Source organism: Mya arenaria, chromosome 3, assembly GCF_026914265.1.
Source record: "Mya arenaria isolate MELC-2E11 chromosome 3, ASM2691426v1".
In the NCBI taxonomy this organism is placed as follows: Eukaryota; Metazoa; Mollusca; class Bivalvia; order Myida; family Myidae; genus Mya; species Mya arenaria.
The window spans coordinates 46,594,396-46,621,725 of record NC_069124.1 but is presented as its reverse complement, the minus strand read 5'-3'; the positions used below and the strand labels follow the sequence as shown (position 1 = coordinate 46,621,725).

At 37.7% G+C, this 27,330-nt stretch overlaps 2 protein-coding genes across 3 annotated transcripts in view; one reads left to right on the top strand and one right to left on the bottom strand.

Moving 5' to 3' along the window:
- Positions 1 to 9,871, top strand: part of LOC128226688 (uncharacterized) — a 37,330-nt gene extending 27,459 nt beyond the window's left edge. Inside the window, exons 13-18 of the mRNA XM_052936668.1 lie at positions 805 to 918; positions 1,298 to 2,481; positions 4,293 to 4,410; positions 6,280 to 6,330; positions 6,728 to 6,921; positions 8,856 to 9,871. Coding sequence (XP_052792628.1) covers positions 805 to 918; positions 1,298 to 2,481; positions 4,293 to 4,410; positions 6,280 to 6,330; positions 6,728 to 6,921; positions 8,856 to 9,086 — 1,892 coding nt within the window. The 3' untranslated portion in view covers positions 9,087 to 9,871. The remainder of the gene's footprint in view (positions 1 to 804; positions 919 to 1,297; positions 2,482 to 4,292; positions 4,411 to 6,279; positions 6,331 to 6,727; positions 6,922 to 8,855) is intronic.
- Positions 9,872 to 12,330: 2,459 nt separating this feature from the next.
- Positions 12,331 to 27,330, bottom strand: part of LOC128228243 (mucin-2-like) — a 40,218-nt gene continuing 25,218 nt past the window's right edge. For both annotated transcript variants that reach the window (XM_052939421.1, XM_052939420.1), the window contains 9 exons: positions 24,254 to 26,592; positions 21,938 to 22,002; positions 19,212 to 19,375; positions 16,991 to 17,099; positions 16,523 to 16,539; positions 15,879 to 16,008; positions 15,240 to 15,466; positions 14,573 to 14,634; positions 12,331 to 13,364 (listed from right to left, as the gene is read on the bottom strand). In XM_052939421.1, coding sequence (XP_052795381.1) covers positions 13,359 to 13,364; positions 14,573 to 14,634; positions 15,240 to 15,466; positions 15,879 to 16,008; positions 16,523 to 16,539; positions 16,991 to 17,099; positions 19,212 to 19,375; positions 21,938 to 22,002; positions 24,254 to 26,592 — 3,119 coding nt within the window. In that variant the 3' untranslated portion in view covers positions 12,331 to 13,358. The remainder of the gene's footprint in view (positions 13,365 to 14,572; positions 14,635 to 15,239; positions 15,467 to 15,878; positions 16,009 to 16,522; positions 16,540 to 16,990; positions 17,100 to 19,211; positions 19,376 to 21,937; positions 22,003 to 24,253; positions 26,593 to 27,330) is intronic.

Sequence of the window (27,330 nt, the reverse complement as noted above, 5' to 3'; positions counted from 1 at the left end):
TATTTCTTCAGGCCTTTAAACCGTCTTAGAATACTGCCTCATTGGCTGATGGGAGTGTATATTGGATGTGTTGTAGTGTAAGTACCTTTAAGCACCCGCGAAAGTTGACATTCTTAATTTAGCCTAGTACTTAATGATTGCCTATCTGCACTTTCATGGGTAAACATCTTAGGTAAAATCTTACTTATCTTTTTCATTAAGATTTTTCTTAACATGTTGTAGCTATAACTTAGAAAAGAAAAGAAAACACACCGTAATTATAACGATGTTTATCATATGCTTTCCCCGGTAGTTTATAGAGTTGTATTAGTGAAATAAAAATGATGTTTTAAACAGTAAAACTTTCAATTTGACATTTTTCATTGTTTTGAAATATAAGCCCATTCTCTCGTCCAGATTAAACATCAGCGCGCAAAGGGCTAGGACACAAGTTCATCTACGTCATTCCGAAAATGACGTTCATTTTGCTTTCAATTTGGCACATGTTTCTGAAAAACTACAATAACAAGTCTTTTCATATCCTTTCTAGAATATGATATAAAGAAAAAAAGTTTGTTTCTGTGTGCGACGGCAAAATACGTCACCCTGTGAACACCAAAAGTAAATATTTCACTCGTTGCTACGCCATTTGTGAAATATAGCTTTTGGTGCTCAGTTGGTGAAATATATTACGATCTTACACTGAAACAAAACAATTGTTATTTCGTTAACACGGTTATGATTGATGTATGATTTAAATTAAAGTCAGTTATATTTTTGTTTCACACAAATATGATTTATTCATAACGATGTTCGTGTTTACAGCATGGCGTTGTGAAGATAAGAGGAATAACTGTTCTTCGTATGGAAAGGATTTTTGCCGGGGTCTTCAACATGAAGCATTCGCGGAACAGCAGTGCGCTAAATATTGTGGCAAATGTAAGTTTTTATCAACAACTTATGTGCGACACATTCCAATTTACTTGTCTGCTCGTTTTCCCGTCAAGTTTAGCTTTACTTTACATGTAGTACCATTGGAAACTTTTAAGCAAAGAAATATCCACTAATATACACAAACATTTTACAGGGATTTCATTAGCTTTACTTTACATGTAGTACCAAATAAAACTTAGTCATTTTAACCACAAAATTTCACAAATATACACAAACATTTTACAAGGATTTCATGAGCTGTACCTTACATTTAGTACCCGAGGAAACTAAGAAAGTTTAACCACAGAATATCCACTAATATACACAAACGCTTTGTAAGGATTTCACTTATATAACTAAAAATGTATTATATATTTATTTCAAGGTGTTGCTGACAGTTTCGGTCGAGAATTTTTACTCGTCGTACCCAAAGGGACCAACTATTGTCGTATATACGTAACACCTCTCGCCCTAAATACGCACATTGCAGTAGGCAGTGGCACCTCGGTCATACCTGGAACGACCTACAACCGCCAGATTAGAATGTATGACTGTTTGGAGTACGTGTCTAAGTCGACTGTTCTTTTAATTCACGTGTTTAGCGATGCGGACGTTGCTGTGAATGTTTTTATTAAACACCCAGACACCACCAACAAATACCCCATCATGAACATACCGGTGCAACCCTTGGATTCTTTTGGAATGGAATTGATGGTGCTTGATCGGGGTGATGGTAATAGGCCCCGTGGTTGTTACCCGGTGTCTGCTTTTGAAGATGCAAAAATAATCTGGTTCACAAAACATTCTAAAGACTCAGTTTTTGAAAGAAGTAATAATCCAAGATGGCCGCCCTCTGGCAGAACAGTTTCTGTTCAAGGAAATTATATGGAAGGTGGCAAAGGCAAAGACTATACAGGAACCTACATCAAGTTTACAAGGCCTTCATCTATATTCTGCGGACAATTTTCATCTGCATATGAGAATTATATATTTTACCAAGTCCCTGCACTAATGACGTGGTCTACATATTATACTATTCCGTCATTTGGTGACAGTACCGCAAACAGACCGTTTGATGCCAAATTAAAGATTGTTACAAATTCCGACAACACCATTGTTAACATCACCGGAGGTTTTGATGCGCTTCATGTTTTGTATGATCGCGGAGACTTCGTGGAACAAGATATCGATCTGTCTAGTCATTATCACATAAACTCAAACGAAGCAATAGGAGTGAGCATTTTGTTCTACAACCCGACTGAACCACGTTACGCATCATTCCACCTTCTGCCGGCGCCTCATAATTTCATGAGCGGATTTCTGGCAGTGGCTCCAACTGGTATTTTGAGCGATGAAATGAACTTCGACACCGGAAGTGTCCACTCCTTTTTCTCGAGCGGTCAGCAACACAATACGACCACAACCGGTGATTCCACGAGCATTAAAAACAATTTTTACTTTAACTGGTTGAACGAAGGGCCTTCATTTGGGTTTACAGTGGTTATGACAGATATCAATTCCTGGTTCATTGTGCCAAGTTACACTGTCCACGGACCGGATGCGAAATGGGTAAATTGTAACAACTTATGAAAGTCCTTTTCTAAAGGTTTTTTTATGAGAAGCAATGTAATATTTTCTTTTTAAATATATTAATAAAGTGATACTGACATTTTACTAGGAAATGGTGTTTTATTTCTAGAAACAATATATAAGACTCTTAATGGGTATATATTTCAATAACAAAACATCCATTCAACACTACCCGGTTACTTGGTTGCAATTAAGACTGAAACAGTTAAGGGAGTTGAGAAAGGCGGAATACATATCTAATACAGCTTCAATCTTGAAATGGTTAAACTTATTGGCAACCAACTGACAAAACATAACACCGTTGACACTAACAAATATCAATAAAATACATTGCTTTACTTATAATTGTTTAATTGAGAACTGACTATGGGGTGAACGTGTTCTAGCTAGAAAGGAGGGGTACAATCAGCTGGATTGGTATTACAATCAGCTAGATGGGTATTAAAAATAGCTGGATGGGGAATACACTCAGCTGGATTGGTATTACAATCAGCTTGAGGGGGATTTCAATCAGCTGGATTTGGATTACAATCAGCTTGAGGGGTATTACAAATAGCTGGATGGGGAATACACTCAGCTGGATTGGTATTACAATCATCTTGAGGGGGAGTTACAATCAGCTGGATTGGTATTACAATCAGCTAGATGGGTATTACAAATAGCTGGATGCGGAATACACTCAGCTGGATTGGTATTACAATCAGCTTGAGGGGGATTTCAATCAGCTGGATTTGGATTACAATCAGCTAGATGGGTATTACAAATAGCTGGATGGGGAATACACTCAGCTGGATTGGTATTACAATCAGCTTGAGTGGGATTTGCAATCAGCTGTATTGGTATTACGATCAGCTGGATGGGTATTACAATCAGCTGGATAGGTATAGCAATCAGCTGGATGGGTATAACAATCAGCTGGATGGGGATTACAATCAGTAGGATGGGGATTACAATCAGCTGGATGGTTATTACAATCAGCTGGTTGGGGATTACAATCAGTAGGATGGGGATTACAATCAGCTGGATGGGGATTACAATCAGTAGGATGGGGATTACAATCAGCTGGATGGGGATTACAATCAGTAGGATGTGGATTACAATCAGCTGGATGGTTATTACAATCAGCTGGTTGGGGATCACAATCAGCTGGATGGGTTTTACAATCAGCTGGATGGGGATTACAATCAGCTGGATGGGGATTACAATCAGTTGGATGGGGATCACAATCAGTAGAATGGGGATTACAATCAGTAGAATGGGGATAACAATCAGCTTGAATGGATTACAATCTGCGTAAGAGATATTACAATCAGCTGCCGAAGTGTGGTAAAGTGCAGCTGAAGGGGGATTGCAATCAGCTTGATGGGGTTACAATCTGTTAACCGACTACCAAATAACATTGGGAATTTTGGGCTATCTGATTAAAGCGCATGTCTTACGTTCATTTTTTTAAATTATTGTTTCTAAATATGTATGATACCATTTTGAAGCTAACATCATTAAAAGTCAGTTAATGAAATGTATATTTCATTTGGCAAGTAGAATGTTCTATTTAATGTGTGACCCTCACATCATAGGTAACTAAAAACATCATCTTACATTATTTTGTCGTACGCTATTTTATAAGATACTTAAACTACAGGTGTCTTTGGATAACAAGTGTTTACATTTATATTTCATTTTTAATAAATGTGTGTCTATTGCCTGGTTGCTTATATGAATATATAATAAATCAATTATACTTATCAATATATTAGGAACATAAATAACTATTAAATTTAAACTAACAGTTTGAGACGGATAGCTGTCAGACGTCCGTGGGTACGGTAGGGGATGGAATTGACAACGACTGTGACGGGCTAGCGGATGAAGATACGTGCTACACCGGATATGGAGTCTACCGAGAAGGTTAAACGTATATTTGTGAAATAGTTAAATGATGTTCTGATTCAGAATGCCCCAGCTTATACAGATTCTAAGAAGGATAAAGCATACATGTTTCATACAGGCCGATCAGCGAAAATGTACGTTTTATTTTAAAGGGGCTGTACCCCCGTATGATAAAATAGCGGGAAAAAAAGAAAAAATGTCGAAAACTGACATAAACTTGGCATCGATGTGTACAATACATTGAAACTTACTAACTAAAGTACCACATAGTTTACAATTTATTTAAGTTGAGCAGTTATTTCGTATTTTCCCATTAAAAAGATTACTGGGTATGTCTACCAGATATAATTCATTCCTTATGTGTGATTTGCTAGTCGGTGTTATCACGTAATATTACCGAGGTAGGTGTATAGCTTAATTATGTCACCCAATTAGACAAAGCCGTCGTAGCTCAGTGGATACGACGATGGACTGCAGTTTTGGCGTCACGGGTTCGACACCCGGTCATTTTGGTACTTTTTTACAATTATGATATCAAAGCGTAACACATTCTATAAGATAATTGTCCTGAGATTCGTCACAGAAAAAAACTTTTTTGGTGCCAATCTGGTGTACAGTACCTTTGAGCAAACTATATTTTGACTTCTTTTCATATAAATGAGTCATATAGTTCATAATTTATACGGCAGTGACTATGCTTCAATTATTATTAGTTTTTGTGTGCTGCATGCATGAGGGAGTGGGGTACGGTCATTTTGGATGACTTGTCGCCCAAGTCCCCTTGAATATTTGAAATACTGCATATACATAAGTCTTGCACGAGGAGGTTAACACACTTCCATACTCGCATACGCAGTGTCACTTTTAATGACTTATTATGATATGATTTCACTTAAATGCAAACAATGTATATTTGTATTTCTTCATTCTTCTTTGTATTGTTTTTTTTCTGAAATTTTCGAACTTATTTTTTTTAATATAATGATCTAATCGTAACTTAAAACAAATTGTGCTGGCAGCAGGATTCAAAGTAATCATCTTATTTCACTCAGGTCATACATACATAACAACATGATGACGTATACGATTGAACAACATTGCCCAATAGAGCTAAATAATGCTAATTCTAAGTAGAATTACTTTGTCTGGGGTTCGAACCCGAGTACTCTGCGTGTGAAGTCGGGATACCAAGGTACACGGTTTATCTGAGGGGTTTTACATATAAAATAAACATTATTTAAAATTTTAAAAAATAACATCAACGAATGTTGTCTTTACACATTTATTTAAATGTTTATTCTTAAACAAATTGAAATGTTGTTCTTTGTTTGAAGATACTTAAAACCAAAGTTATCATTTTTGTTGTCACCTTTTGCAATTGGATAGTTCGGCATCGAGAATCTATAATGATGTCTAATTCAATCCGTTATTTACTTTTATATTCAGTTCTTATTTCTCCTGACAAAACAACAACAAACAACTGATTTGTAATCACATTTGTATCATTTTGTTAAAGCTGCACTCTAACAGATTGACCGATTTGACAACTTTTCATAATTTTGATTTGAAATTAGCCATAGTAATTAATGTCTGGATATCAGTGTTATAGTGCTGCTATCAAAAGATGAGATCGCAGTTTTTCATATTTACGTGCTAAAATTGGTGTTTCGTGACTAAATGAGTTAATGGCGCTTAAAGAAAAATGAGTTTTTCAGCAGTTTTCAAAACAAACGAGATTTGTCAGTGAATTTGTATTAGTGAGTGTTTCTTATATTACTGAATGGAAGCCATTGATTCAAAAATGATGAGAGAAAACATAAAAATAAAGTCAAGACTGTCAATCTGTGAGAGAGCAGCTTTAAACGAACACTGGTTTTGTATTTTCAGACGCAGACCTAGACGGTGGCTTCGGTGAAGACTGTAGTGCCAATGCCACAGGTAAAATGCAGTCAATTTATAAAAATGACCCCTTCTTCGGTGTCATATGACCTGTAAAACATTAAGTGGCATTTAACCTAAATACAAATGTCTTCAGATTTATCTAAGGACTCACTCCTACCAGCGATATATCATAGCATTACTATGCATAACTGCAGTATGAAATTTGTCATGAGAACCACGAAATGAATAAATAGCTTAATAAGTAATTACTTTATTAGTAGTAAGTAAGTAATAAGCCTATCTAAATAAATCAGATTTTACTTCAGTTCATTTCAATATTGCTTATAGTTTTTTTAAATAATTGTTAAATTTTGAAGTGTATGTAAAAATCATCTTATCGAACTTGAAATGTCACTGACACACACATTATTCCAAATCATTATCCGCATGCCAGGGTCGTCTATCGTGAATAAGCCGGTGTGGCCGGTGTGCCTGCAGCGACCGGACAGGCCGCCGGAGGAGTGCTGGACGATATGCAAATGTCCATGCTCCTGGGCGGAGAAATACGAACGCGAAAAGAATCTGACAATGGATGAGCTGGAAGAAGCTTACAGGGAAAAGAACCAGCAGCTAGAGTCAGACCTCAAGGTAAGTTGGAAAGTCATTGAAAAACTTCACTGCTAGAATAAGCAGCTATAGTCAGACCTCAAGGTAAGTTGGAAAGTCATTGAAAAACTTCACTGCTAGAACAAGCAGCTATATTCAGACCTCAAGGTAAGTTGGAAAGTCATTGAAAAACTTCACTGCTAGAACAAGCAGCTATAGTCAGACCTCAAGGTAAGTTGGAATGTCATTGAAAAACTTCACTGCTAGAATAAGCAGCTATAGTCAGACCTCAAAGTAAGTTGGAAAGTCATTGAAAACTTCACTGCTAGAATAAGCAGCTATAGTCAGACCTCAAGGTAAGTTGGAAAGTCATTGAAAAACTTCACTGCTAGAATAAGCAGCAATAGTCAGACCTCAAGGTAAGTTGGAAAGTCATTGAAAAACTACACTGCTAGAACAAGCAGCTATAGTCAGACCTCAAGGTAAGTTGGAATGTCATTAAAAAACTTCACTGCGAGGTTTTAGATAACATCGGGGATGATAACATAGGCTGGGGTATCTTTCTCTTACGACAGCTACAGAACACCAGATTGGTAATAATGTAACTAAGGCACTCCCTTGTGAGGTGTTAACATCGGGGATAATAACATAGGCTGGGGTATCTTTCTCTTACGACAGCTACAGAACACCAGAATAGTAATAATGTAACTAAGGCACTCCCTTGTGGGGTGTTAACATCGTGGATAATAACATAGGCTTGGGTATCTTTCTCTAACGACAGCTACAGAACACCAGAATAGTAATAATGTAACAAAGGCACTCCCTTGTGGGGTGTTAACATCGTGGAAGATAACAAAGGTGGGAGTCAATTTCTACGACGAAATCTACAGAACATCATGTCGGTTGGAAGTGCCGTGCAAGGTTTTAACATTAGGGTGAATACCATAGGCTGACTTTTGTTCTTTGGACGACTGCAATAGAACACTAGGTTAGTTGGAATGTAACTAAGAAACTTCCGTGCGAGATTTTAACATCGAGCAGTAAACTTTAGGCCGGAGTCTCTTTGTCTGACGACAACTTCAGAACACCAGGTTAGTTTGAATGTAACTAAGAATTTTCCGTGTGTGGTTTTACCATCGGGGAGGATAACATAGGTTGGAGTAAATATCCCTGACGACAGATGCAGAACACCAGAACTTACAGGTAACGTGGAAAGGCTAACAAATGTACAGTTACTTGGCTAGGGTTTAATTGTAGAAGCACCTTGGCACAAGGTATCTTGCACTTATCTGGCAGCTGGAATCAGAGTTATATGAATGTTCAAACGTGTCTTCATTGAGACCAACCGATGTGATGACACTACTGTATAACTAGCTTAAATTTATGGTATTGTTGGCAGCTACAGATAGAATTCAAGGTTTGTTCAACTGTGTCTTTTATAAGTACAATGGATATGGCACTTCTGTATAACGCAGCTGACGTCTATGGTACTGTTGGCAGAATTGAAGTTATGTTCAAATGTTAATTGTGTTAGGCCAATGTATATGATGACACTTCTGTAAAACGCAGCTAAAGTGTATGGTACTGTAAGCAGCTACACTCGGAATTCCAGATAGGGTTAAAATGTCTCTTGGAACGTTTATGTGATTTTTTCTACACCGTGTATGGTGTCATTGATTTGGCAGTTGAAGTCTCTGACTGTGACAGCTGACCAATGTCAACCGCTGCTGTCTTAGAGTAGTTAGCTTTGAGGCCGGACTTGAACTTTCAAATTACCATAAATGTATCACTAGATACTGAGACTACGGCGGCTAAACGACCCGTCATAGTTATCACTCTATTGTTTAGTGACTGCCCGTCAAGCATATGTCCGCAATAAATAGAAATACTACTATAGCGGTGGTTTAATTAGGTAAGATTTGGTGAACTAAAATATACCGAATTACAATGCTTGTTCTTGTTTGTGTGTGTTTCAGGTGAAAAAGGATAAGTTATCCTCAGTTTCAGCGGAGAAAGAAAGCGCCTCAGATGAGCGACAGAGCGCGGCAAGCATTGGCTACCTCGGCATAGCCATGTTCGTCCTTGTGTTTGGCACGATCTTCATCCTGGACCTCCGCGCTCTCGCCCGGGATGCGAAAATTCTCTTCGGTAACCTCAAATCGGGCTACACGAGGTTCTCAAACTGGATTGACTCAAAGTTTTGTTAAAATGGGACTCAATGTCCGAAAATAAGTTTGAATGAAAATACAGAGACGATGGACATTAGTTTTTGATAATTGTTTTAGCAACATTCTGAAGGTGGCCATATTAAGAAGAGGGAAGGTTTTAATTTGAACTTATGTGAGAATTAAGGAATCACATTTATTATTTTTCAATGATTCTTATGTTAATATTGTTATTGTTGTTGTTATTTTTGATTGTTTTTCGTAATTAGCGCAACAAAAATCATGCCACCTGACTGTTTGTCTGGAGTTTCTGTTTTGTGTAATTGGAATCGCCTGATGCCTTTTAAAAAATCACAAAATTAAATACCCTTAATGAAGTTCCACATATTTTCACATATCCTTTATATTGTGTTTTCACATATGCTCTTTAAAGAGTTTTCACATATGACTTCTTTGACATAACGAAAATATTTCCTCGAAATAACGCTGTGTTCTCTCGAATACAGGGTTTATGAAACCTTTAAGTCGTTAAAATTTGCAAAGGTCCGTTAAATGCTTTATTTCCCGAGTGTGTAATTTGTGTGACGCATGTTGCCATTTTATGGACAATTGCAAACAGCTGTATAAACCTTATTATAATGCAACGTCACCTCGAAAATGATGCAATAACATTCTTTACATAAGCTTCTCCACAATTGAACTATTAAATCAGAAAAATCCTACTACTACGATATTTCATTGTTTTCGGCTGGTGATGCGGGAAAACTTAGGCATTGTTACTTAAAATCGCTTTATAGTAATTGTTTATCAAAATAGGGAGCGTATGATTGATAACACGGGGGGGGGGTAAAATACTATTCTGCAGGACGGGGCGGGAGAGGGGGTTAAAGGTCACTCAATGAGACATGAAGGATTATTCGGGGGGGGGGGTGATCAAGTGAACAATTATTGGGGGGGGGGGGGGGGGCTAAAGGATAATCCGGTGGAAAAAAGGGTCTCTCGAGGGAGAATGAAGAATTACTTGGGGATATGAAGGATTAGATTGCTCTAAGAGTGGTGAAGGAAAGGAGAATTAACCGGGGGAGGTAAGGGCATACCTGGGTGCTTAAAGGATAACTCGAGGGGTGATGAAGGATTACTAAGGGGAAGGTAAAGAAATACCAGGAGGAATGATGGATTACTCATGGGGAGGTAAAGGATAATACAGGGTGATGTAAAGGAATACCCTGGGAAAATAAAGGATCACTCCAGTTTGGTGAAGGATAACACAAGGGGAGGTAAAGAAATACCAGGAGGAATGGAGGATTACTCATGGGGAGGTAAAGGATAACCTAGTGGAAGGGGGAGGGAAAGAAGGATGGTGGGTAAATGACACTGGAAATGGGAGTAGGTTTCACCCTTGCTATTGGTAGTGTGTATTTCAGACAAATTTATATATGTGTTTTGAAGTATGGTTAATATTTTTGCTTTGATATACGTGAATGTTGCTTTTTATTGAATTCAAATCATGCTTTCCACATTTACAACTACGATCGTCTTACTAGAATACCAGATCTTCTTTAACAAAAAATCATATCCTGCGTGTTTGATAGAGATAAATACAGATAGAGATAGGGATCAGATAGAGTTGGGATCTCTAATCGGAGAATTACTTGGGGTTTACCTATACGTTTATTATTATTTGTTTTATTGATAAGTTTTCTCAAGTTAATGCATACTTTGATAAGATTTACCTTTTGCGTTTTATCTTCATTAAGAATTGGTGGGATAAGAGTGAGATTTTTGCACATAAACTGATTTAAACCCCCAGTAAATTTACATTTTACTGACCGTTCCAAGGCGGTAACTTACAATTCTTGATAGACATACCTATTTTTGTATATATATATATATAGTATGTACGCACTGTGCTGTTTGTGGACTTTTATGCTGTTCTTCTATGTTTCTTGTTTGTGATTGTGTGTTCTATGTCTTTGGCGTTTGCCCAGTGCCACTAAACCGGATTTATGTTTAAACTGTTTGCTACTGAGCTTGTTTCTGTAGCTATTTGCATAAATATTGCTCTATAATAAAATATTTCTCTAAAGGGTTTTGTTGATATATATTGATCAGGAAACCTACTAAAACCTATCCAATCTGAAAATCTTGAAACTCCCGAATGTTGTCCCAGGCAGAGTTTTATTCAAGGCATGACCGCAAGAAGGCAACTCATCCCACAAAAGACATGTACATCGCATAACCTTTGCAGCAAATAAAAACATGAACGTATTCTGTCCTTCAATTAGACCAGAAAGTAAACAAATCAGTACCGAAATATTTCAAGCTCATAAGCACCCATGAAAGTACAGTACTTAGTTTTTCAAGAATTGTCAGACGAAAACAGGCAGGCGCAGGCCGGCGTCGATTTAATTGTTTAAAATTTATGGTAACTTTCATAGTTTTCAACACGAAATGGCTCTCGAATGCCTCTATAATTCCGTCGGGGGATTTCTAAATGAGTTAATGTGTATCCTCATGGTGATCCAATTAGCGACGGCCTGTACCTGAACACGGTTACCCGTGTTTTTAAGACACATTATAAACCTCTAGCAGATAAAGGGGGAAGGGTGCACCCTCCGTGAAGCCATTAAGTCGTCAAACTTTCTTTCAAACTTAAACAGGAAATGCCAAACGAATACAAGCAGGCGCAGGCCGACGCTGATTTAATTGTTTAAAATGTATGGTAACTTTCTAAGTGTTCAACACGAAATGCCTCTCGAAAGCCTCTAACATAGAGAGGTTATTTCCGCAGAGGATTTCTGAATGAATAAATATGGATCATCACGGTAATCCCATTGACGATGACATGAACCTGAACACGGTAAGCCGTGTTTTTACTTAAGACACGTTATAAACCACTAGCAGGTAAAGAGAGAGGGATGTACCCCTGAAGTAAAAAAAACGTTAACGTTTTAAATGGTCAATATAGGAGATAAAAGAAACAAAATATGCTCAAAATGCATCATTTCGAACTAAAAAGTGTAAATGTTTCTTTAGGGAGCAACAAACATTTTATGCAATATTCATTTCGGTTCTGAGGGAGGGGCGCACGTCAAAGGTTTGATACCCTAAGTAACGCCGCCTCTAACGTCAACTCCTCGATCCATCCTTGTAAACGAGTTCATTTAAAAACAATATATCCTTGTTTGAAGAGACTGAAAAAGGCGTTATTATTTTGAAACCACAAATCAAATAGTTCACATATTCGACCGAGAAATTGGGGAACATGAAGACACATACGTAAATGTAAGTTGATAAAATCTGTTTAATATTAGAAATGCAAAATAAGAATGTAAAGTTTGGCAAAAAAAACATGTATATAATCTAACAACAATTTTAATAAATAAATCGAACACGACTGGCATGTTTGATTTTATATGATAACATTGTCAAAGATCACTAGGACACACAAACTTATTAATCGAACATCGTCGGAACCCACGAACTATTTTTTAAATATCGTCGGGACTCACGAACTATATAATATTGGAATATCGTCGGAGCCAACAAAACAGTATTCCGCTAACAGCAGTGTGACTCCAATGAAGGTAGACATTCAAATAATCAGTAGTCTGGGTACCGACGGATGTGAAATAAATGCAACAAAACTACATGTACATGAAATAACAGAGCATGTAGAAATATGGTTTCATAAATCATGATATATATTAATAATAGTGTGATAAAAGGGTGACGACGTGGATTAGAAAAACAGTAAATAATTATAACCCAAAACCACACTCAGAACGATGTATAAATAGTTGATGTCACAAAAATATGTGTCTTGGCCACTTATAGATATTTTGTAAATGGCCAAAGTTGGAAGTTTACAACCTTATTGTCTTTTATCAAATAGATAAATAAATAAATTAAAATAAATAAATACACTTTTTTATGTTTCAGAAACAATTACAACAATGGTGTTTTTCTCACGAAAACCTATTTTACTAATTATTCAGATATCTAGATACTAAATTCTGCACGTTCAATGATAAGATAGTTGTATGGCACAAACCGAAACAGAACAGAATGAATACAAAGCAATGATCATGTAAAAATCCTTAAAAAATAACAATACATATGAGTGACACAACAATTTAATAATAAACGAAAAAGGAGAATATCATTTACTGCACAATTTTTGGGAGGTATTCTTGGATTCAATATATTTTATTCTGCTGTACCAGTGGACATGATGTGTTGAGCAAATAGAGAATGACAAAAGATAGATGTCCATCTGTTTGAAAGGCACCGGATTTGTTCTTCATCGAAGTTTTAGTTCTGGAAAAATGAAATAAAATGAAATATATATATGTGAAAACTCTGTTAAGAGCATAGAAAATATGTGAAATATATATGAAATATATATGTGGAACTTCATAAAGGGCATTCCATTTTGTGATTTTTTCTGGAAAAATGAAATAAAACAAAAAGTGGGCTATACATTCGCCGGATTCTGTTGTACGTATTATCATGTTCTACAATTACAGGTGGTGTTTTTTTTAGGTTATTTATACTCGCATTCGGGCCTGCCCATTCGGAGAGTGCTACAATAGGATTGTTAGTCTCTTAAGGGTATTGGTGCATAGTGCACAGCCAGAATGTAACCCTTGTTTGAGCCTCCCTGGTTCTTTAATGTGCACAAGTACACCTCCCGGAAAACGATTAGTATTTTCATACTAAAATGGGTGCGGCGGGGAATCAAACCTAAGACCCCTAGATTGACAATCTACCGTGTCAACGGATCCGCCACAATTACAGCGTTCTACATATTTGATTTATACTTGACAACAGTGTGAAAAATTCCAATAAACAATGCGTATAGGTATAACCTTCACTAGCTGGTAATGAAAACATATTAGCTATGAAATTTCGGGCTATCTGCTCAACAAGGTAAAACAAATATCGCACGATTGAGAATTTCAGTTAAATACTATGTCCATGTTACCAATTTAATTAAACCATTTAGTAGCAATATCAAATAAAAATTGCAAAAACTGGTTAATAATGGTCGTTTCGAAATAGATAGTATATCTGTTCAAAAATATTTAGTCGAAAAAGCGATCGGACGTTGTTAATATGGCCAAATTAAGTATTAACCATTTTCGCCAGTAGTTCAATAACAATTTATTCACAGAAGACCATATTATCGCGCAACATGGTGACAGCCAGAGCGACAAAGCACAAGTTAATAACACTTGTTGCACATAACAGTCAAACCTGGTTGACGGGCCACCTGCTTTAAAAGGCCACCTGCCTTATCCGGCCACTCCAAATTACCCCGTACGTTTGAACTATATAAAAAAAATTGTAAATGCTAATAAGATAATTTGTAACTTAAACTTTTTGGGTTACCGGATTGGTACGTTTAGAACAATATACAAAACACAAGATACAAAATACAAACTACAAGATACAAGACTCCTTTATAAAAAAATAACATAAGCTCAATTCCGACATGAAATATCCACAACCTTTCACCAACTTACCGCTGAGTTCAGATAACTTTTTTCCAGTGTTCTCTCATACTCAAACGCTGAGTTGTCGTAAGCTGTAAAAGATGTGAAACATAATTTTCTAGTCATAACATAGATTTAATTACTTTACAGACAGTTAACAATACTAACGTTTTTATAAATGTCCAAGTTCAATTGAACAACAGCTGAGATACGTGTTCGACTGATAATTTAACATTTTTACAATTGATCGTGTCAAATAAGCATCTTTTTATATTTATTATTTTTTTAGAGATTAATTTCTAGGGAGATAAAACAGTCATTTCAATATAAGCATGTCAAACATCCAATATGATTATATGGAAACTTTAAGCATAGTCGATAAGCATTTCAACAGTTGTCGTGCGAGAGCCATAACAAATGATTAAACTGACCACAGGCACATCCCCCTTTGTGTTTTTTTTATAATTTTATTTTTATTTTTTTCATTTAAGGCAAACAGTTGGCCCAGGACATATGTTGTGGTTGCACATCAGAGCACCAGAGCACGCCCTCCCACAAAACGTCAAATCATTCAACTGTCCCTAGATGCAGAGAAACTGATTTTCGCCCTTATTCAGTTGTCTTTATGACAATGTGTGAACGCTGGAAGTGAGATAATTCAATAAGTTTACAAGTATTTAACATTTAATATACTTACATTTAGTTAGACTCCGTGGAAGATCAACTTTCACCACGTGGTCGGATATATGGGAATCACGTGATTTACCGCTCTTGCTTTCATAGCTCCGGCGTAAATGCTTGGTTCCAAGCCTAACCTCGGGCATATAAGGCCGGTAACCGTGCGCCTGATCCCGCCAATTAGGCACATTTCCATAAGGAGCTATCTGAGATGGATAATCGTCCCAGTTTCTCTTGTCTCTCGAACTGTAAGTTGAGGTGCAGTATTAATTGAGGGCGTTTTTGTTGGTAATAAACAAGTTTTCGTTTTATATCGATTTACAAACTGTTAATTTGTTGTGGCTGTTTCAAATAAAATGAAAACCAGTTTTGTCCTTTGTTTAACGAAAACCGAAACAATCCAAACTCCTTCCAGAGGCGGTTTTGCCGGTTTGTTCTATCCGAAAACTATCTCGCTCGTATCAAAGTGTCCAAAACTTTGTTTATAATAACCATAATATACGATTTTTACGATTGATATGAAGTTCTTTAAACGTTTTGATAGCAATAAAATGAGCAGCTTACACTCAGTGGGCCTTTTAAAATTTAGAATAACAGTATCAGACATTTATTTTGTGCATGCAATGTTAATTGCGTAACAAGGGTGTGTATTACTTACTCCAGTGAGGAGGTTTTTCTCTTTAACTTCCGTATCCGGTATGCGCGAAGCGTTGCGCAGATGAAAATACTTGTGATTAAAAGAAAGACTAAGCTGCATGTCACAACCACAATGATCAAGGTCATTCCATCTGCAAAAGAGTATATTTTTTATTAATAAAATTCACCATAGCAAAAAGTTGACACCGTATTCCTTCAATAACTGTTACAGGAATAAATCTAGGGGGTTAGCCAAGTTGTATAAGGACAGGTGCTGCATTTCACAGACGGGGTGCTTATGGAGTAAATGAAACATTGCATCGCGCTGTGAAGAAGGGTAACACTGTTAGGATTTGTGTTTTATTAAAGTGATAATAGCTTTCACATGCCTAATATGAAAACAGTATGAAATAACACTCATTTTATAGTATCTAGTCAAAACAAAAGACATTTTTGATTGTCTTAAGGGCTTAGTTTTTAAGAAGGCCGAAGGGTACCACAAAACAAGACAAGCTGCAACACCCTTCCATTGACTTTAGCTGAAACACTTCTAATACAAACAATATACTCATGTTATTATCAAACTATTTTTCATTGCGCAAACATTATTTGTTTCAACTTTTGAATTTAGCGTTGATATTAAATGTTGGATCATAAACAACATACCTGAGGTTTCTTGTCGACTGAAATAGAAAATTGAAATATATTGCAAATTGAGCATTGTTTACAGTTTTATAATGGCTACATTATACAATGGCATAACATTTAGCCATTTCATTTCTATTTTCGGACAATAAAAGCACTTGATTTAAACAAGTGTATAATAATTCTAAATTAAATTACTCGAAAGGTAGGTTAATCCGTTATCTCCTTTGAAATACTATATAATTTGTTGAATGCTTAGAACTGTTTAGAGTTAACAACGTGATTAACGACATTGTTGTTCAGAATATCTATCGGCCCAATGTATCAAAAGACTTAAGACGTCAGCGTACTGCTTAAGACTCAAACAATCTTTGATTATTTCTTAGAATAACTTAAATGGTCGATTTATTTCCTGCATTAATTTGGTAAATGATAAATGTTTGCACAAAAAAGAATTATGTAAGGTAAAGTCAATAAATCAAGACTTACAGACAGCTTGGGGCCCCCTCGACCGTCGCACATTCATATCCATTTTCACACTGACCACCGCTTGCCTCAAACAAAGCACAGACCGCCGCCCCGCTCGTTTCGTTTGTCACTATAATGCAAGCAAATGCTGACTATTTAAAACATGCATATATTACAGTATAGCATACACTCTCATAGAAATGCACTGATAGTAATATACTAGTCATTACAGTACACTCACGGTAATACACCTGCCACTACAGTACACCCACGGCAATAAACCTGCCACTTCACTACACTCACGGTAATACACCTGCTACTACAGTACACACACGGCCATACACCTGCCACTACAGTACACGCGCGGTAGCACACCTGCCAATACAGTACACTCACGGTAATACACCTGCCACTACAGTACACTCACGGTAACACATATGCCACTACAGTACACTCACGGTAACACATATGCCACTACAGTACACTCACGGTAATACACCTGCCACTACAGTACACTCACGGTAACACATATGCCACTTCACTACACTCACGGTAATACACCTTCCACTTCAGTACACGCGCGGTAACACACCTGTCACTACAGTACACTCACGGTAATACACCTGTCACTACAGTACACCCACGGCAATACACCTGCCACTTCACTACACTCACAGTAATACACCTTCTACTACAGTACACACACGGTCATACACCTGCCACTACAGTACACGCGCGGTAGCACACCTGCCAATACAGTACACTCACGGTAATACACCTGCCACAACAGTACACTTACGGTAACACACGGTCATACACCTGCCACTTCACTACACTCACGGTAATACACCTGCCACTACAGTACACTCACGGTAATACACCTGCCACTTCACTACACTCACGGTAATACACCTGCCACTTCACTACACTCACGGTCATACACCTGCCACTACAGTACACTCACGGTAATACACCTGCCACTTCACTACACTCACGGTAATACACCTGCCACTACAGTACACTCACGGTAATACACCTTCCACTTCACTACACTCACGGTAATACACCTGCCACTACAGTACACACACGGTAATACACCTGCCACTACAGTACACACACGGTAATACACCTGCCACTTCACTACACTCACGGTAATACACCTGCCACTACAGTACACACACGGTAATACACCTGCCACTACAGTACACTCACGGTAATACACCTGCCACTTCACTACACTCACGGTAATACACCTGCCACTTCACTACACTCACGGTCATACACCTGCCACTACAGTACACTCACGGTAATACACCTGCCACTTCACTACACTCACGGTAATACACCTGCCACTACAGTACACTCACGGTAATACACCTTCCACTTCACTACACTCACGGTAATACACCTGCCACTACAGTACACACACGGTAATACACCTGCCACTACAGTACACTCACGGTAATACACCTTCCACTTCACTACACTCACGGTAATACACCTGCCACTACAGTACACACACGGTAATACACCTGTCACTACAGTACACACACGGTAATACACCTTCCACTACAGTACACGCACGGTAATACACCTTCCACTTCACTACACTCACGGTAATACACCTGCCATTACAGTACACACACGGTAATACACCTGCCACTACAGTACACGCGCGGTAGCACACCTGCCACTACAGTACACTTACGGCAATACACCTGCCACTACAGTACACTTACGGCAATACACCTGCCACTACAGTACACTCACGGTAATACACCTTCCACTTCAGTACACACACAGTAATACACCTGCCACTACAGTACACTTACGGCAATACACCTGCCACTACAGTACACTCACGGTAATACACCTTCCACTTCAGTACACACACAGTAATACACCTGCCACTACAGTACACTTACGGCAATACACCTGCCACTACAGTACACTCACGGTAATACACCTTCCACTACAGTACACTCACGGTAATACACCTGCCACTACAGTACACACACGGTAATACACCTGCCACTACAGTACACACACGGTAATACACCTGCCACTACAGTACACACACGGTAATACACCTGCCACTACAGTACACTCACGGTAATACACAAGTCACGACAGAACAGTATTTCATAAATGTTCCACGATTACCAAATAACTCAATAATGCCCAGTTAACATTGTCTTCAGACTGAATGCTCACGAAAACAAATATATTTTTTTAAACATACCGATTGTGTTGTTGATCTGTATAGATGAGGCCGCGACGGTTTCATTAAGAATAGTAACGTTTTCCCTCCCGGTAACCAGGTCAATGTTCGCCTCGGTAAATTGGGCTTGAGATTGCTCTGAGTCTTCATAAACAATCTCATAGTCAGCAATAAGACTACCTCGCCTACAAAAATAATATGGATGCATTTACATCATTGAATATACAGTGTGTGTATACCACGTGATAAATTGCGTCATAAATACTACGTCGGAGGGCAATATTTTGCTTGGAATGAAGACTTTAATAAAGAAACTTCACTATTCATCACCATTTTAAATGAAACATAGCGCAGTTTACGCCTCTTACGGAGCCTCGCATTCGGTCTTTAATCATAGTTTGATTGAGAGTTAAGTTTCTTAAAACACTTCGACAAACCTTTTCACAATACGGCCGTCTGACGGAGCACTGTCAAAACAGTATTTTGGAAACAGGTTTGTCGAATGTTTGATGAAGTAATCAGCATATCAAACTTCGGTAATAAAACAAAGGCGGGGCTATTTAAGCGGCATAGACTGCCCTTTGTGTTATTTAAAATGGTGAAGTAAAGGAAAAGTTATCTTTGATTTAAATCTTTATTTAAAGCAAAATGTTGCCTTCCGACGTAGCATATATGACGTAATTTATCACGTGGTATACACACACTGATATAAGGTGTTATATAAAAGCTACATTAATATGCAAACTTTGTTTTAAAAATGCATTGTTGAAATTAATATAATACGGTTATGATCATACATTCGAGGTGATAATAATACCAAGCGCTCTCATTTCTGTAGTTATTTTAAACCTCCACACCATTACTGCCTCACACCACTGTGGAGTAAAAAAATTCTAATAGCGTGTTAGGAATCATTCCCCATCAAGACTAGTCTGTCTTGCAACCACTCCTCTGTGGGGTAGAGCATCGATCAAAAAAGTATATAACTTGCAAAAGATCCTAAAAGCTCACCACTCCTCTAAATTGCCATTTATGCATCTAAATAAGGTGCAAGAAATCATACGCCGAAAAATCTTCACTATCTGCCAACCAGTCGACTGAGAGGAAAACTTCGCTAGAGAGAGTCTTGAATCCTGCAAGGAATCATACATCGCAAAGACTACTCTATCAGCCCACCACTACACTGAGAGGCAAAACATCGCTAGAGAGAGTCTAGAATCATGCAAGGAATCATACATCGCAAAGACTACTCTATCAGCCCACCACTCCACTGAGGGTCAAAACAAAACATCGCTAGAGAGAGTCAAGGATCATGCAAGACGTCGTACATCGCAAAGACTACTCTATCAGCCCACCACTCCACTGAGAGGCAGCAAAACATCGCTAGAGAGAGTCTAGAATCATGCAAGGAATCATACATCGCAAAGACTACTCTATCAGCCCACCACTCCACTGAGAGGCAAAACATCACTAGAGAGAGTCTAGAATCATGCAAGGAACAATACATCGCAAAGACTACTCTATCTGCCCACCACTCCACTGAGGGTCAAAACAAAACATCGCTAGAGAGAGTCTTATATCGTGCAAGGAATCATGCATCGCAAAGACTAATCGATCTGCCCACCACTCCACTGAGGGGCAAAACATAGATAGAGGGAGTCTAGGATCATGCAAGAATCATACATCGCAAATACTACTCTATATTTTCATCACTCAATTGAGAGGCAATACATCGCTAGAGAGAGTCTTAAATCGTGCAAAGAATCATGCATCGCAACGACCAGTCTATCTGCCCACCACTCCACTGAGGGGCAAAACATCGCTAGAGAGAGTCTAGAATCATGCAAGGAATCATACATCACAAAGACTACTCTATCAGCCCACCACTCCACTGAGAGGCAAAACATCGCTAGAGAGAGTCTAGAATCATGCAAGAAGTCGTACATCGCAAAGACTACTCTATCAGCCAACCACTCCACTGAGGGTCCAAACAAAACATCGCTAGAGAGAGAGTCTAGGATCATGCAAGAAATAATACATCGCAAAGACTACTCTATCAGCCCACCACTCCACTGAGAGGCAGCAAAACATCGCTAGAGAGAGTCTAGAATCATGCAAGGAACAATACATCGCAAAGACTACTCTATCTGCCCATCACTCCACTGAGGGTCAAAACAAAACATCGCTAGAGAGAGTCTTATATCGTGCAAGGAATCATGCATCGCAAAGACTAATCGATCTGCCCACCACTCCACTGAGGGGCAAAACATAGATAGAGGGAGTCTAGGATCATGCAAGAATCATACATCGCAAAGACTACTCTATATTTTCATCACTCAATTGAGAGGCAATACATCGCTAGAGAGAGTCTTAAATCGTGCAAAGAATCATGCATCGCAACGACCAGTCTATCTGCCCACCACTCCACTGAGGGGCAAAACATCGCTAGAGAGAGTCTAGAATCATGCAAGGAATCATACATCGCAAAGACTATTCTATCAGCCAACCATCCACTGAGAAGCAAAACATCGCTAGAGAGAGTCTGGAATCATGCAAGGAATCATACATCCCAAAGACTACTCTATCAGCCAACAACTTCACTGAGGGTCAAAACAGCGCTAGATGACATTCTAATATCGTTCTTCAACACATGTTTGGTAAATTAATTGTCAAATACGAGATAATGTATAATATCTAAATAAAACAACTGTTATAAATATAAATATTATAGGAAATAAAAATGTTACCTCAATGAAATAATCACAATGTTTATGACTCTATTCCCCATCCGGAATCTAAATATTTGAAGAAGCTGAAATGTTAATAATATTTATTCAATTGTAATATATGTATAAGACAAAATATTTTTAAATAATATTATAACTCTATTAGTTGAAGATTATTGTAAGTCATGAAGTTATGTATAATTAAGTGCTATATACCTTGTCTTGTTCAGTGAAATTGTGAGTTAAATGGATGCAAAATCCCTAATCTATTTCAGTAACTCAAAAGCGAAAAAAAATCTGTTTTAGTTTTACATTTTTTTACAAATATTGTTACACGGCTTTTCCCACTACATAATATCATATTATTATATAAATCAAATTGAAATATGAAATGGTATTTTACTCTTAGCTAAGAACATTTCATTTTGCTTTTGACTTTTTAACTGTATTGTTTTGTATTTACTAACATTGCCGTATCACGTCAATTCAACTGTAGCGTATTATACATATGTATACTGTTATAATTATACAGATGCATTGCTCATGTTACTCTAATCTTAATGATTGAAACGTCCAGCAAAACAGTAATTTCACAGCATCCAACGAGTCTCGGTCAACTATGTTGAGTTGTATTGGTAAATGTAACGCTACTATTTTGTATATTCGAAACCTTTCATGGACGATAACTCAATTTGGGCCAGGTGCACAGCACCCAACGCAGAACAATTGTTCACAAAGTTTCGTAGTTTGAAGTCCAAAACGTTAAAAGTAAAAACGCACCACATTCGTTTTAAGGATGTGCGTGGAGAGCTCTGATGGATATTCGCAGGTTTATCATCAGAATTATCCCATCTCAAAAATGGGTGCAAAAACCATCACATAGAGAATAATTGTTTATTACAGTATAAGATCTAATATATTTCACCGAGTAGACACCAAAAGCTATATTTCGAGTTTCATAGCCACGAGTGATAACTTACTGTGGTGTTCACGAGGTGAAATACATTGCGATCTTACACTGAAACAGACAATTTCTCTTGATTTTGTCTATAAAGGATTTTAAACGGGAGTTCTTTGTACTTTTTTAGAAAAGCGCAACTAAGTGTATGCTAACGCAACTTCATTTCGGAAATATATCCGTTTTATTTCACTGATAAATCACTCTAAACTACCAGAAAGCAAGTAATAGACCACGCTAGGCTGTTGACAAATTTTAATGCGTGGGTGGGGTAAAAAAAACCCTATCCAGTCTGGTAATTTCTGTGTGAATTTTCCGGGAAGTTCGTACTACGTGTTACTACAACGAAACGTTCAAAATAATTTGAACAATTATAAAACATTATATTTCCCTTCGAGCAGTTGTTTTCGTCTGTAATCTGTTTGACCAGTATGAAAGCAACTGTTCGAACATTCAGCCTCAAACTCAAAGTTAAAGTAAACGTTTGAAAAATATGATTACATTTTTTCTAATAAACGATTAGTTGTTCATTTCCAAATAAATCTTTATTTAACTTGACAGTATTTTCTTCTGTTGATCAAGGGGAAGTAACTACAATGGATTTAAAAAAGCAGTCCGAAAGGTTTGAATTTCATCGACAGGCGTGAAAGAAATACTAATATTCAACTCACAAGATGGAATTGTTAAAAGACAACAACATATACTAATGTATAAACAATGTTGATATTGCACTTAGTTATAACTGTGACATCATCAGCGAAAATGAGTTCTGTTGAGGTATTAACGAGAACAAAAAACACATTTCAATCATGACATATAATAAGAAAATAAACTTAAAGAATTGTAAAATTAAATTAAAGACCTTTTTGAAAATATAGAAATAAAGCTATGATTGGTGCTCAAGAAGCCCGAAAGCTCGAAAAAGTCTCATTGTTTACTCCACAGACTCATTTCCGCTGACAAAGTCTCATATAAGTAAAATAATTGACGATATCGGACATTTTTCCATCGAAAACAACCTATGATGTATGGCGGTACATCGGTTGAAGTAGTTCGTTCAACTTATATAATAGTATATACGTTAAATAGTATAATAGTATAAATTAATTGTCGTGTTTTACCGTATGTTTTTGTTTTTAACTTAGTCTAAATTCATTGCCGGTGAAGTGTTTTATTGTATGCATAATTTAGATTTTCAATATTAAAAATATTAAGTTTAACTTCTTAATTAAAATTACTTCGCGATCTACCTGAAGCGAAGTTAAATGTACAGATTTCAGACATTGTTAACCGTCAATAAACATCAGAGGTTGTTTTCGATGGAAATGGCCGAGGTGTTCCGAATGTGACGAAATGTTAAAAGTAATTCGATAGCATACTTGATTCCTTAGCTGTACAGCAATGTATAGATTATCGGAACTGCCTTCATTCAAGTCAACATTCGGAGAGATAAAGATTTGGAAGACCACTGTAACCCTGGTTCTTCTCGGTGAGACAGCTGTTGTGGTAGTTGAAGTTGTAGTAGGTGTAGTGGTAGTTGTGGTTGGTGTAGTGGTAGTTGCTGTTGCTGTAGTGGAAGTTGTTGTTGGTGTTGTGGTAGTTGTTGTTGGTGAAGTGGTAGTTGTAGTTGGTGTAGTGATAGTTGTTGTTGCTGTAGTGGAAGTTGTTGGTGGTGTAGTGGTAGTTGTAGTTGGTGTAGTGGTAGTTGTTGTTGGTGTTGTGGTAGTTGTTGTTGGTGTAGTGGTAGTTGTAGTTGGTGTAGTGGTAGTTGTTGTTGCTGTAGTTGAAGTTGTTGTTGGTGTTGTGGTAGTTGTTGTTGGAGTAGTGGTAGTTGTAGTTGGTGTAGTGGTAGTTGTTGTTGCTGTAGTGGAAGTTGTTGTTGGTGTAGTGGTAGTTGTAGTTGGTATAGTGGTAGTTGTTGTTGGTGTTGTGGTAGTTGTTGCTGGTGTAGTGGTAGTTGTTGTTGGTGTAGTGGTAGTTGTTGTTGGTGTTGTGGTAGTTGTTGTTGGTGTAGTGGTAGTTGTTGTTGGTATTGTGATGGTTGTTGTTGGTGTAGTGGTAGCTGTAGTTGGTGTTGTGGTAGTTGTAGTTGGTGTTGTGGTAGTTGTAGTTGGTGTAGTGGTAGTTGTGGTTGGTGTAGTGGTAGTTGTTGTTGGTGTAGTGGTAGTAGTTGTTGGTGTAGTGGTAGTAGTTGTTGGTGTAGTGGTAGTTGTAGTTGGTGTAGTTGTTGTTGTTGTTGTTGGCGTAGTGGTAGTTGTAGTTGGTGTAGTGGTAGAAGTTGTTGGTGTAGTGGTTGTTGTAGTTGGTGTAGTTGTTGTTGTTGTTGGTGTAGTAGTAGTTGTTGTTGGTGTAGTGGTTGTTGTAGTTGGTGTAGTGGTAGTTGTTGTTGGTGTAGTAGTAGTTGTTGGTGTAGTGGTAGTTGTTGTTTGTGTATTGGTAGTTGTTGTTGGTGTAGTAGTAGTTGTTGTTGCTGTAGTGGTAGTTGTAGTTGGTGTAGCGGTTGTTGTTGTTGTTGGTGTAGTGGTAGTTGGTGTAGTGGTAGTTGTTGTTGGTGTAGTGGTAGTTGTAGTTGGTGTAGTTGTAGCTGTTGTTGGTGTAGTGGTTGTTGTTGTTGTTGGTGTAGTGGTAGTTGTTGTTGGTGTAGTGGTAGTTGTTGTTGGTGTTGTGGTAGTTGTTGTTGGTGTAGTGGTAGTTGTGGTTGGTGTAGTGGTAGTGGTAGTTGGTGTAGTTGTAGTTGTTGTTGGTGTCGTGGTAGTTGTTGTTGGTGTAGTGGTAGTTGTTGTTGGTATAGTAGTAGTTGTTGATGTTGGTGTAGTGGTAGTTGTTGTTGGTGTAGTGGTAGTTGTAGTTGGTGTAGTGGTAGTTGTGGTTGGTGTAGTGGTAGTTGTTGTTGGTGTTGTTGTTGTTGTAGTTGGTGTAGTGGTAGTTGTTGTTAATGTAGTGGTAGTTGTTGTTGGTGTTGTGGTTGTTGTAGTTGGTGTAGTGGTAGTTGTAGTTGGTGTTGTGGTAGTTGTTATTGGTGTTGTGGTAGTTGTAGTTGGTGTAGTTGTTGTTGTTGTTGTTGGCGTAGTGGTAGTTGTAGTTGGTGTAGTGGTAGAAGTTGTTGGTGTAGTGGTTGTTGTAGTTGGTGTAGTTGTTGTTGTGGTTGGTGTAGTGGTAGTGGTAGTTGGTGTAGTTGTAGTTGTTGTTGGTGTCGTGGTAGTTGTTGTTGGTGTAGTGGTAGTTGTTGTTGGTATAGTAGTAGTTGTTGTTGTTGGTGTAGTGGTAGTTGTTGTTGGTGTAGTGGTAGTTGTTGTTGGTGTAGTGGTAGTTGTGGTTGGTGTAGTGGTAGTTGTTGTTGGTGTTGTGGTTGTTGTAGTTGGTGTAGTGGTAGTTGTTGTTAATGTAGTGGTAGTTGTTGTTGGTGTTGTGGTTGTTGTAGTTGGTGTAGTGGTTGTTGTAGTTGGTGTAGTGGTAGTTGTTGTTGGTGTTGTGGTTGTTGTAGTTGGTGTAGTGGTAGTTGTAGTTGGTGTAGTGGTTGTTGTAGTTGGTGTTGTGGTAGTTGTAGTTGGTGTAGTGGTAGTTGTAGTTGGTGTTGTGGTTGTTGTAGTTGGTGTAGTTGAGATTGTTGTGGTTGTAGCTGCACATGTTTGACAACATGTAACTGTTCTTGACTGTTCATCATAATTCGGACAAGAGGCTGCATTACATGACGTTGACCGATCTCCATATTGACAATCTGGAATGTACAAATCGTACCAATTTGTTACAGTATAATGAAAAATTATTCTATAAAATATATTTCATTCTTTTAAGAAATGCTGAAGCCATTCTTAACCATGCAGCGCATAAATAGTGCGTTAAATTAAAACATGGAACTAATGCTGCTGCCTCATCAAATAAATTAAACGTAACACATCGTTCGCTATAAGGAAAACAAATATTCAACAAGTAAAGCACTTCCGATAACGAAGTGTTTCGACGAGTCATCGCCGATATTAGAAAATAAATTTCTTAAACAACCCAATGATTCTGCTAAACTTGTATTTCCCCACCCTGGAATACACTGGTCTTTGACCATGTAGATACGATTATATTTCTCTAGGCAAATACAAAACGCCCGGATGTAGTGGACGACTTTTACGGACCTACGTAGCACACATAAAATGTACACATTTACTAGCATGTTCTTTCAATGAATCAAATAGAGACACACAAGAGATATGTCCTAAAATAGACGAACATACAAGTACTGTCTATGTGTTTCCGCAATCGGACCACCTCGGCCAGCATCTAACAATCAATCTCGTATGTTTATGGACAGTTTACAATGCCAGAATTCTATAAATTTTACTACGCTGTAAGTAGATCGTGTAGTAATTTCAATTTAGCAGTAAAGCCTAAAGACTTTAGTCTAAGGAATCTTGGTTGTTTATGCCATTATACACTTCACAAGGAATCGATTTGAACGTAGTTC